The sequence below is a fragment of the Leuresthes tenuis genome, unplaced genomic scaffold (assembly GCF_036924035.1).
Source record: "Leuresthes tenuis unplaced genomic scaffold, fLeuTen1.0.hap1 SCAF_23, whole genome shotgun sequence".
Taxonomy (NCBI): domain Eukaryota; kingdom Metazoa; phylum Chordata; class Actinopteri; order Atheriniformes; family Atherinopsidae; genus Leuresthes; species Leuresthes tenuis.
The window spans coordinates 1619024-1630958 of record NW_027325377.1 but is presented as its reverse complement, the minus strand read 5'-3'; the positions used below and the strand labels follow the sequence as shown (position 1 = coordinate 1630958).

General features: G+C 41.3%; 1 protein-coding gene across 1 annotated transcript; it reads left to right on the top strand.

The window, feature by feature from the left end:
* Positions 1-4965: 4965 nt before the first annotated feature.
* pthlha (parathyroid hormone-like hormone a) lies at positions 4966-11906 on the top strand. The gene is made up of 4 exons (XM_072377423.1): positions 4966-5063; positions 5159-5270; positions 9601-10134; positions 11291-11906. Exons 2-3 carry the CDS (start codon positions 5164-5166, stop codon positions 10109-10111), a joined length of 618 nt encoding a protein of 205 aa, XP_072233524.1. The 5' UTR covers positions 4966-5063; positions 5159-5163; the 3' UTR covers positions 10112-10134; positions 11291-11906.
* Positions 11907-11935: the final 29 nt, after the last annotated feature.

The window sequence follows — 11935 nt, the reverse complement described above, 5'->3', positions numbered from 1 at the left end:
GGCGTCACATGACCAACGATTTATCGGCTACAGCTCCGATCAGCATTGATGGGAACCCAATTTCCACTGAAGATGCTGCACTCTGGGCTGAAAGAGTGTGCACAGCTTCACGTGCACGAAAAAAGACATCGAAAAGACGGTCGAATGTGCAGAAAAAGGGTCGCGAACGTCTCCAGGGTTACGCATCATCCAATCAAACGCTTTGGTCCAAATTCAAGTTTCAGTGGAGCTGCTGCAGCTTGGTGGGCGGGGCCTCTTTTTCAGGCTGCCCAATCAGAGCAGAGCTTTTTAAGCACCTTAAAGAACTTAAAGAGTGTTTTATTGTTTTAACAATTTCACAGATCAGTATATTTAAATTTTATCACAGATCGCTGTCAGATCTTTGAGTCTTTGAGTCTTAAAGCAGTGAAAACATCAGATTTACCTGCTGTTTCAGGTGGTTTTCTTCAGCTTAATGTTATTTTTGAATACCTGAGTCACCCGGAGCAGTGAAAACATCAGATTTACCTGCTGTTTCAGGTGGTTTTCTCCAGTTTAACGTTACTTTTAAATACCTGAGTCACCCGGAGCAGTGAAAACATCAGATTTACCTGCTGTTTCAGGTGGTTTTCTTCAGTTTAACGTTATTTTTAAATACCTGAGTCACCCGGAGCAGTGAAAACATCAGATTTACCTGCTGTTTCAGGTGGTTTTCTTCAGTTTAATGTTATTTTTAAATACCTGAGTCACCCGGAGCAGTGAAAACATCAGATTTACCTGCTGTTTCAGGTGGTTTTCTCCAGTTTAATATTACTTTTGAATACCTGAGTCACCCGGAGCAGTGAAAACATCAGATTTACCTGCTGTTTCAGGTGGTTTTCTTCAGTTTAACGTTATTTTTAAATACCTGAGTCACCCGGAGCAGTGAAAACATCAGATTTACCTGCTGTTTCAGGTGGTTTTCTTCAGTTTAACGTTATTTTTGAATACCTGAGTCACCCGGAGCAGTGAAAACATCAGATTTACCTGCTGTTTCAGGTGGTTTTCTTCAGTTTAACGTTATTTTTAAATACCTGAGTCACCCGGAGCAGTGAAAACATCAGATTTACCTGCTGTTTCAGGTGGTTTTCTTCAGTTTAACGTTATTTTTAAATACCTGAGTCACCCGGAGCAGTGAAAACATCAGATTTACCTGCTGTTTCAGGTGGTTTTCTTCAGTTTAACGTTATTTTTAAATACCTGAGTCACCCGGAGCAGTGAAAACATCAGATTTACCTGCTGTTAACTCTGTTTCAGGTGGTTTTCTCCAGTTTAACGTTACTTTTAAATACCTGAGTCACCCGGAGCAGTGAAAACATCAGATTTACCTGCTGTTTCAGGTGGTTTTCTTCAGTTTAACGTTACTTTTGAATACCTGAGTCACCCGGAGCAGTGAAAACATCAGATTTACCTGCTGTTTCAGGTGGTTTTCTTCAGTTTAGTGTTATTTTTGAATACCTGAGTCACCCGGAGCAGTGAAAACATCAGATTTACCTGCTGTTTCAGGTGGTTTTTTTTCAGTTTAATGTTATTTTTAAATACCTGAGTCACCCGGAGCAGTGAAAACATCAGATTTACCTGCTGTTTCAGGTGGTTTTCTCCAGTTTAACGTTACTTTTAAATACCTGAGTCACCCGGAGCAGTGAAAACATCAGATTTACCTGCTGTTTCAGGTGGTTTTCTCCAGTTTAATGTTACTTTTAAATACCTGAGTCACCCGGAGCAGTGAAAACATCAGATTTACCTGCTGTTTCAGGTGGTTTTCTTCAGTTTAGTGTTATTTTTAAATACCTGAGTCACCCGGAGCAGTGAAAACATCAGATTTACCTGCTGTTTCAGGTGGTTTTCTCCAGTTTAACGTTACTTTTAAATACCTGAGTCACCCGGAGCAGTGAAAACATCAGATTTACCTGCTGCTTCAGGTGGTTTTCTTCAGTTTAACGTTACTTTTGAATACCTGAGTCACCCGGAGCAGTGAAAACATCAGTTTTACCTGCTGTTTCAGGTGGTTTTCTCCAGTTTAATGTTATTTTTGAATACCTGAGTCACCCGGAGCAGTGAAAACATCAGATTTACCTGCTGTTTCAGGTGGTTTTCTTCAGTTTAACGTTATTTTTGAATACCTGAGTCACCCGGAGAAGTGAAAACATCAGATTTACCTGCTGTTTCAGGTGGTTTTTTTTCAGTTTAATGTTATTTTTAAATACCTGAGTCACCCGGAGCAGTGAAAACATCAGATTTACCTGCTGTTTCAGGTGGTTTTCTCCAGTTTAACGTTACTTTTAAATACCTGAGTCACCCGGAGCAGTGAAAACATCAGATTTACCTGCTGTTTCAGGTGGTTTTCTTCAGTTTAATGTTACTTTTGAATACCTGAGTCACCCGGAGCAGTGAAAACATCAGATTTACCTGCTGTTTCAGGTGGTTTTCTTCAGTTTAACGTTACTTTTAAATACCTGAGTCACCCGGAGCAGTGAAAACATCAGATTTACCTGCTGTTTCAGGTGGTTTTCTTCAGTTTAACGTTATTTTTGAATACCTGAGTCACCCGGAGCAGTGAAAACATCAGATTTACCTGCTGTTTCAGGTGGTTTTCTTCAGTTTAACGTTATTTTTGAATACCTGAGTCACCCGGAGCAGTGAAAACATCAGATTTACCTGCTGTTTCAGGTGGTTTTCTCCAGTTTAATGTTATTTTTGAATACCTGAGTCACCCGGAGCAGTGAAAACATCAGATTTACCTGCTGTTTCAGGTGGTTTTCTTCAGTTTAATGTTATTTTTGAATACCTGAGTCACCCGGAGCAGTGAAAACATCAGATTTACCTGCTGTTGTCTCTGCTTCAGGTGGTTTTCTTCAGTTTAACGTTACTTTTAAATACCTGAGTCACCCGGAGCAGTGAAAACATCAGATTTACCTGCTGCTTCAGGTGGTTTTTTTTCAGTTTAATGTTATTTTTGAATACCTGAGTCACCCGGAGCAGTGAAAACATCAGATTTACCTGCTGTTTCAGGTGGTTTTCTTCAGTTTAGTGTTACTTTTGAATACCTGAGTCACCCGGAGCAGTGAAAACATCAGATTTACCTGCTGTTTCAGGTGGTTTTCTTCAGTTTAACGTTATTTTTAAATACCTGAGTCACCCGGAGCAGTGAAAACATCAGATTTACCTGCTGTTTCAGGTGGTTTTCTTCAGTTTAACGTTATTTTTAAATACCTGAGTCACCCGGAGCAGTGAAAACATCAGATTTACCTGCTGTTTCAGGTGGTTTTCTCCAGTTTAATGTTATTTTTGAATACCTGAGTCACCCGGAGCAGTGAAAACATCAGATTTACCTGCTGTTTCAGGTGTTTTTCTTCAGTTTAATGTTATTTTTAAATACCTGAGTCACCCGGAGCAGTGAAAACATCAGATTTACCTGCTGTTTCAGGTGGTTTTCTTCAGTTTAACGTTACTTTTAAATACCTGAGTCACCCGGAGCAGTGAAAACATCAGATTTACCTGCTGTTTCAGGTGGTTTTCTCCAGTTTAATGTTATTTTTAAATACCTGAGTCACCCGGAGCAGTGAAAACATCAGATTTACCTGCTGTTTCAGGTGTTTTTCTCCAGTTTAATGTTACTTTTAAATACCTGAGTCACCCGGAGCAGTGAAAACATCAGATTTACCTGCTGCTTCAGGTGGTTTTCTCCAGTTTAATGTTATTTTTAAATACCTGAGTCACCCGGAGCAGTGAAAACATCAGATTTACCTGCTGTTTCAGGTGGTTTTCTTCAGTTTAACGTTATTTTTAAATACCTGAGTCACCCGGAGCAGTGAAAACATCAGATTTACCTGCTGTTTCAGGTGTTTTTCTTCAGTTTAACGTTATTTTTAAATACCTGAGTCACCCGGAGCAGTGAAAACATCAGATTTACCTGCTGCTTCAGGTGGTTTTCTCCAGTTTAATGTTACTTTTAAATACCCGAGTCACCCGGAGCAGTGAAAACATCAGATTTACCTGCTGTTTCAGGTGGTTTTCTTCAGTTTAACGTTATTTTTAAATACCTGAGTCACCCGGAGCAGTGAAAACATCAGATTTACCTGCTGTTTCAGGTGTTTTTCTTCAGTTTAACGTTATTTTTAAATACCTGAGTCACCCGGAGCAGTGAAAACATCAGATTTACCTGCTGCTTCAGGTGGTTTTCTCCAGTTTAATGTTACTTTTAAATACCCGAGTCACCCGGAGCAGTGAAAACATCAGATTTACCTGCTGTTTCAGGTGGTTTTCTTCAGTTTAACGTTATTTTTGAATACCTGAATCACCCGGAGCAGTGAAAACATCAGATTTACCTGCTGCTTCAGGTGGTTTTCTCCAGTTTAACGTTACTTTTAAATACCTGAGTCACCCGGAGCAGTGAAAACATGAGATTTACCTGCTGTTTCAGGTGGTTTTCTTCAGTTTAATGTTACTTTTGAATACCTGAGTCACCCGGAGCAGTGAAAACATCAGATTTACCTGCTGTTGTCTCTGCTTCAGGTGGTTTTCTTCAGTTTAGTGTTACTTTTAAATACCTGAGTCACCCGGACCCAGACTCAGGGGGTCGGTAACCGGTGCCCTGCAGATCAGGACGAGTCTCTGGCTTCATGAGAGGCTCTGAGAGCACTAACTGACCCTGGAGCGCCACCTTCCTGCAGCCTGCTCCTCCTCCCAGAGGTGGAGGCCCTCCTCTTTGTTAACAAGTCCTCCCCTTCCCTTCGCCTCTGACCTGCTGCAGCTCTCAGGCAGCATGCAGCAAACCCTCCCATCAGATGGACCTGCAGCAGCAGCAGCAGCAACGTGTCTCACCTTGAACCGCCGGACGCCTGCAGGGCTTCAGGAGCTGCAGCTGGACCTCCTCCTCTGGCACTCCAGGGAGGTTTTAAACTGAGGAGCCTCTGGATTGCGCTGTTTTTTTTCCTTCTCTCACCTGGAGTTTCTCTGACATCTCTCTTTCCTGCTGCTGGAAACTTTGAGAGGACATAACTTGTGTTTATCGTTCCGTGGGGGACAGGCAGGGCTGTGGGAAAGTAAGTTCCCCGCTGGTGACTGACTCCGGCTTTGTTGTGGCTTCTGAGGGACTCCTGGACTCGGGTTTCTCATGTTCTCCTGTGTTTCTTTCCAGAAAGGATGTTCTTCTCCAGGAGGGTCCTGCAGCAGTGGTGCTTCGCTCTGTTCCTGCTCTGCTCTCCGGTGCCACACGACGGGCGGCCCATCGATGCCCTGAGCAGCAGAATGTAAGTCTGGCTTTGATTGAACTGTTTCTCCTCTGAATCATCAGCCCCAGAGTCTTTCTTTTGCTTTGTGGGTGGAAAATGTGTCCATTCGTCAGCTGTTTAGTTAGCCTTCGCCCACCTGCGTGTTTACCTAAAGCGGAGAGCGTCTCGGTGCGATAAACTCGCCGCCGACCGTCCCGACAGGCGCTGAGTGAAATGAATAATGCTGATGTTGGGCTCGGCCAAACCAAACCTGCTGCTCCCGCTGAGCCGCCCGATGCCAAGCAGAAGAAATGCTCTTTTAGCCCCAGTACCAAACACTCTCTGAGAGCTTTTTCCACATTATTGGGAAGTGACGGGTCTTAATGAGGCGGAGAGAAGATGCTCTGCTGGAGGCTTTAATCAGACCTCTTCCAGGGGAAGAAATGTCAGGGGAAACAGAGCCTTTCATGGCGGGTGACCTCTGACCTGATCTGATTCATCTAGGATCTGCTCAGGAGGACATTACCTCTCATTATTAGTTTGATTCGTCTGCTTTGCTGTGTTTTTCATCTAAAACCTAAACGTCTGATGGTTAAATCACAGAAAGTTTGGTCCTTTTCAGCACTTTCTGAGCTGCGTTTTCCTCCTGGGAAATAAAAGAAGTCTGGTTGGTTGTGTTTTCTGGAGGGAGGGAGGACCAGAACCAGCAGCTGCTGCTGTTTGTCACACTTTCGTTCTCAGGAGGCTGAAATCTTCTCCGAGGTGGGAGAGCCTGAGATCATTTCCTCCCGTTTGATCTGAGCTGTAATAAAGGTGAAAACGCAGCTGATCGGCTTTCAAAGACGACTTCCAGGAAATATCTGTATGCATATCAACAAAGGCTGCTCCCAGGGGCTCCCTCTGCCTTATTACTCGGCACTTTGACTTTGGGAGAGCAGAATCAGAAACAGAGGCTGGGCTGGAGGAGGAGGATTCAGACACCTTTGGTTCCCAGGCTCCGAGCTGTACCCTGTTTTCCTAAGAGTTAAGACTCTGAGTAACGCGACACCACAGCAAAGCAAAGCCCGAATCCTTCTGCTGCCCATCCCATCTGCTCAGAGCCATCAGTGGGTTCAGCTCTGCTGTTTTCACACCTTAAACTGCAGCTCATCCTGACCCTGATGCTTGAAGACTCAGAACTGGAGTCCGATTGGTGGAGAGCTGAGCCTCTGGTCTCTGTGCAGATGGCGCCATCGTGTGGCCAGATTGTGCACACCTGTAGGTACATTTGGGTGAATCTTTCTGTCTACCTGTGGTCTCACCTGTAGGTGGCGCAGCAGAACCTAGACCCTGATTCTGTCTGGGCCCAGAAAGCTCCACCATCTGAATATTTGATCCTTCAAATTCTCTTTATGATTAATTATTCAGTCTAGAATTTGGATCTAAAGTCAGACTCATGTGGCGTTTTTATTAAATAGTGAAGCAAATCTGAGCAGAAATATGAGGGACACGAAGGAAAGAAACTAAAGAAGGTTTATTTAATTTCCTATTAAATAGGATCAGATATAAGGGTATAGATCAGATATAAGGGTATAGATCAGATCTAAGGGTATAGATCAGATATAAGGGTATAGATCAGATCTAAGGGTGTCGATCAGATCTAAGGGTATAGATCAGATGTAAAGGTATCGATCAGATCTAAGGGTGTCGATCAGATCTAAGGGTATAGATCAGATGTAAGGGTATAGATCAGATCTAAGGGTATAGATCAGATGTAAGGGTATCGATCAGATCTAAGGGTGTCGATCAGATCTAAGGGTATAGATCAGATGTAAGGGTATAGATCAGATCTAAGGGTATAGATCAGATCTAAGGGTGTCGATCAGATCTAAGGGTGTCGATCAGATGTAAGGGTATAGATCAGATCTAAGAGTATAGATCAGATATAAGGGTGTCGATCAGATCTAAGGGTATAGATCAGATCTAAGGGTATAGATCAGATCTAAGAGTATAGATCAGATGTAAGGGTATAGATCAGATGTAAAGGTATAGATCAGATCTAAGAGTATAGATCAGATCTAAGGGTATAGATCAGATATAAGGGTATAGATCAGATGTAAGGGTATAGATCAGATCTAAGAGTATAGATCAGATATAAGGGTGTCGATCAGATCTAAGGGTATAGATCAGATCTAAGGGTATAGATCAGATATAAGAGTATAGATCAGATGTAAGGGTATAGATCAGATGTAAGGGTATAGATCAGATGTAAAGGTATAGATCAGATGTAAGGGTATTGATCAGATCTAATGGTATAGATCAGATCTAAGGGTATAGATCAGATATAAGGGTATAGATCAGATCTAATGGTATAGATCAGATCTAAGAGTATAGATCAGATCTAAGGGTATAGATCAGATGTAACGGTATAGATCAGATCTAAGGGTATAGATCAGATATAAGGGTGTCGATCAGATCTAAGGGTGTCGATCAGATATAAGGATATAGATCAGATCTAAGGGTATAGATCAGATGTAACGGTATAGATCAGATATAAGGGTGTCGATCAGATCTAAGGGTGTCGATCAGATCCAAAGGTGTCGATCAGATCTAAGGGTATCGATCAGATGTAAGGGTATAGATCAGATATAAGGATATAGATCAGATCTAAGGGTATAGATCAGATATAAGGATATAGATCAGATCTAAGGGTGTCGATCAGATATAAGGATATAGATCAGATCTAAGGGTGTCGATCAGATGTAAGGGTATAGATCAGATCTAAGAGTATAGATCAGATATAAGGGTATAGATCAGATCTAAGAGTATAGATCAGATGTAAGGGTATAGATCAGATGTAAGGGTATAGATCAGATGTAAAGGTATAGATCAGATGTAAGGGTATTGATCAGATCTAATGGTATAGATCAGATCTAAGGGTATAGATCAGATGTAACGGTATAGATCAGATCTAAGGGTATAGATCAGATGTAACGGTATAGATCAGATCTAAGGGTATAGATCAGATGTAAGGGTATAGATCAGATCTAATGGTATAGATCAGATCTAAGGGTATAGATCAGATATAAGGGTGTCGATCAGATCTAAGGATATAGATCAGATGTAACGGTATAGATCAGATCCAAAGGTTTCGATCAGATCTAAGGGTGTCGATCAGATCTAAGGATATAGATCAGATCTAAGGGTATAGATCAGATATAAGGGTATAGATCAGATGTAACGGTATAGATCAGATCTAAGGGTATAGATCAGATATAAGGGTATAGATCAGATGTAACGGTATAGATCAGATATAAGGGTATAGATCAGATCTAAGGGTGTCGATCAGATCTAAGGGTATGGATCAGATCTAAGGGTATAGATCAGATATAAGGGTATAGATCAGATGTAACGGTATAGATCAGATCTAAGGGTATAGATCAGATATAAGGGTATAGATCAGATGTAACGGTATAGATCAGATCCAAAGGTTTCGATCAGATCTAAGGGTGTCGATCAGATCTAAGGATATAGATCAGATATAAGGGTATAGATCAGATATAAGGGTATAGATCAGATATAAGGGTGTCGATCAGATGTAATGGTATAGATCAGATCTAAGGGTATAGATCAGATATAAGGGTGTCGATCAGATGTAAGGGTATTGATCAGATCTAAGAGTATAGATCAGATCTAAGGGTATAGATCAGATGTAACGGAATAGATCAGATCTAAGGGTATAGATCAGATGTAACGGTATAGATCAGATCTAAGGGTATAGATCAGATGTAACGGTATAGATCAGATATAAGGGTGTCGATCAGATCTAAGGGTGTCGATCAGATCTAAGGGTGTCGATCAGATCTAAGAGTATAGATCAGATGTAAAGGTGTCGATCAGATCTAATGATATCATATCTGATATCATAAACCAGAAGGGATTTCTCATAATAAAACACCAAAGCGAATCCAATAATCTTCATATGAACATTAATCTGGAGCTACATGCCGCCTCGCTGCAGGTTTTTGTCCCTCAGACTCAGTTAAAATCCACATTAAAGAAAGCAAAATCCACCAGAAGCTTCGTCTTTCTTCTCATATTCCTGTCAACGTCAGACTTTCAGCCCTCCTGATGTTCCTGGGAATAACAGGACTGAATAATTTCTGCTAATCTAAGAGGAACAGATGATGATGTCTTCTGGTTTCCGTCTCACTCTCATTGCTTAGCTTGTGCTGCTCTCTGCTGGTGACTCAGACGAACTGACTCAGTTTTGCTCTGTTTCAACATAAAGTTCCATCAGAAAGCTAAAGCTGTCAAAAGTCCCTTTGATTTAATTGTTTTGAGCTTTAAGAGAGGAGTTCTGATCTGAGAAACTCTTGTGTTTCTGCAGAAAACGCTCGGTGGCTCACACTCAGCTGATGCACGACAAAAGTCGAACACTGCAAGACGTCAGGCGTCGCATGTGGCTGCAGGAGCTGCTGGACGTCGTCCACACGGCTGAGGTCCGCGACCTCCCGCTCCGGACCACGGGGGCGAGCGGGAGCAGCAGCGGCGCCATCGCCGTGGTGCTGCCGGGGGTCGGCAACAATCTGAGCACCACCGGCAGCACCCTGCCATCCAAACCTCCCGGAGGAACAAAGAACCTGCCCCTCAGCTTCCAGGTGGATGAGGAGGAGGGCACCAACCTGCCGCAGGAGACCAACAAGTCACAGGTGTACAAAGACAGCGTGCTGAAGGTGCCCGGCAAGAGGAGGAAGAAAGGGAAGTCTGGCAAGAGGCGGGAAGGGGAGAAGAGGAAGAGGAGGGCACGTTCGTTGGGCTGGAGGCTGGAAGACGAAGCCGGGAGCGGACTCCACCTGGAGTGGAGGTCCCTGCTCGGCCTGCAGAGGGCGCTGCATTGAGACCCCGTCAGTCTCTGACGAAGGTGAGTCATCATTTTACAGCTGAGGCACAACAGGAAGTAGCCCTTAATGCTCTCATCACAGAGTCAAACTGCATTAATTATCTCCTGAAACATACTGAGGTCTGACTGTTTCAGCCCAGCTGACAGTTTAGTTTCTTCCTGAAATGCTATCCGTGTTAAATTAATGGAAATTTACATGTTTTTTATTGATTAAAAAGACTAAAAAGACCAAAACAGCTCATCATTATTAAATATAACTTTCCCTTATGTAAGTAAATGAGTTGAATATAGAAATAAAGATGAAACTTGATTTTAATTATTAATATTTTAGGATAATGTTAATTTATTTAGTTTTGGCGACTTTTCTTCTAAATATCAAAAAGGGGGTGTGGTTATATATTGGTTTTCCGGTTGCCACGCCCCCTAATTTGAATATTAGTGACGTAAAAGAGCAAAAAGTAAAAGTGACATAAAAAAATGTCTCTTAAAGTTAGAATGATCTCATCTGAATAATTCCATTTATTTATTTCATGACTAGTTTGTTTAATATCGGCTGTTTAATATCACACCAACGAGTCATTACATGTTTTTTATTGATTAAAATGACTAAAAAGACCAAAACAGCTCAACAGGTGCTCATTATTAAATATAACTTTCCCTTATGTAAGTAAATGAGTTGAATATAGAAATAAAGATGAAACGTAAGTTTAATTATTAATGTTTTAGGATATGTTCATTTATTTAGTTTTGGCGACATTTAAATATTAAAAAGGGGGTGTGGTTATATATTGGTTTTCCGGTTGCCACGCCCCCTAATTTGAATATTAGTGACGTAAAAGAGCGAAAAGTAAAAGTGACATTAAAAAAATGTCTCTTAAAGTTAGAATGAATGTAATTATAATTATGATCTCATATGAATAATTCCATTTATTTATTTCATGACTAGTTTGTTTAATATCGGCTGTTTAATATCACACCAACGACTCATTGGCGCCCCCTGTGGTGATCAGAGGAAGTACAGCAGAAAACTCAGCTTTGAGGAGCTTTGATTTGTCTGATCTGAGGTTGTTGTTGGATTTATCTCATAATGATTTTCACAGTGCACTGACCCTCTTCTCCTTCTTCTTCTTCTCCTTCTTCTTCTCCTTCTTCTTCTTCTTCTTCATCTTCTTCTCAGAAACCTTCGGACACTCGCAGTGGACTCCTAAATGCTCACGATTCTGTAATTGTGATTGTTTGGAAAGAAATTGGAAAATATTTATTGTGTGTAAATATTCTAAATATAGCAGAATAGATAGCAGAATATGATAAAAAAAAAACTTATTGATGCTCTGTGGGGCAACAGATTTTAATCTTTGTGAATCCTTGCTTTTTCCTTTTTTTTTTACTTCATTTAAGTCTTTTTTGCAGTAATTTATTTTGTCTGAATGGTGTATTTATTTTGTAAATGTATCGAGGTGCTGCTGACCTTCTATATTTTTGTACCATAATGCACTTTAGATATATAAATATAAATATATATACCATTAATTATGTTCATGGACTTGTTTTGTGGTTGGTTGAAATGAAGAAAAGACCCCCTCTCTTTGTTCTTTGGATGTTTTCTGCCTCCCTTGAAGCCGTTTCCTGTCTCCAGTCCTCCTGATGCCTCCGGTGTGTTTTTCCTCCACGACTCGCTACGCTTCTCAATGCCAAAGTTCAGATTTGTACATAAACCAAACAGCTCGATATTGTTGTTTTTGGCACTTGCACTGAGATTAACACTCTGTTCTGAATGGATTAAACATTTGACATCCTCTCTGTCTCCGTATCTTTGGTCTCT

Excerpts from the sequence above, each read along its gene's own strand:
- pthlha (XM_072377423.1), top strand. The coding sequence starts at position 5,164 with ATGTTCTTCTCCAGGAGGGTCCTGCAGCAGTGGTGCTTCGCTCTGTTC. Across the intron at positions 5,271-9,600 it reads GATGCCCTGAGCAGCAGAAT|AAAACGCTCGGTGGCTCACA; the intron begins GTAAGTCTGGCT and ends GTGTTTCTGCAG.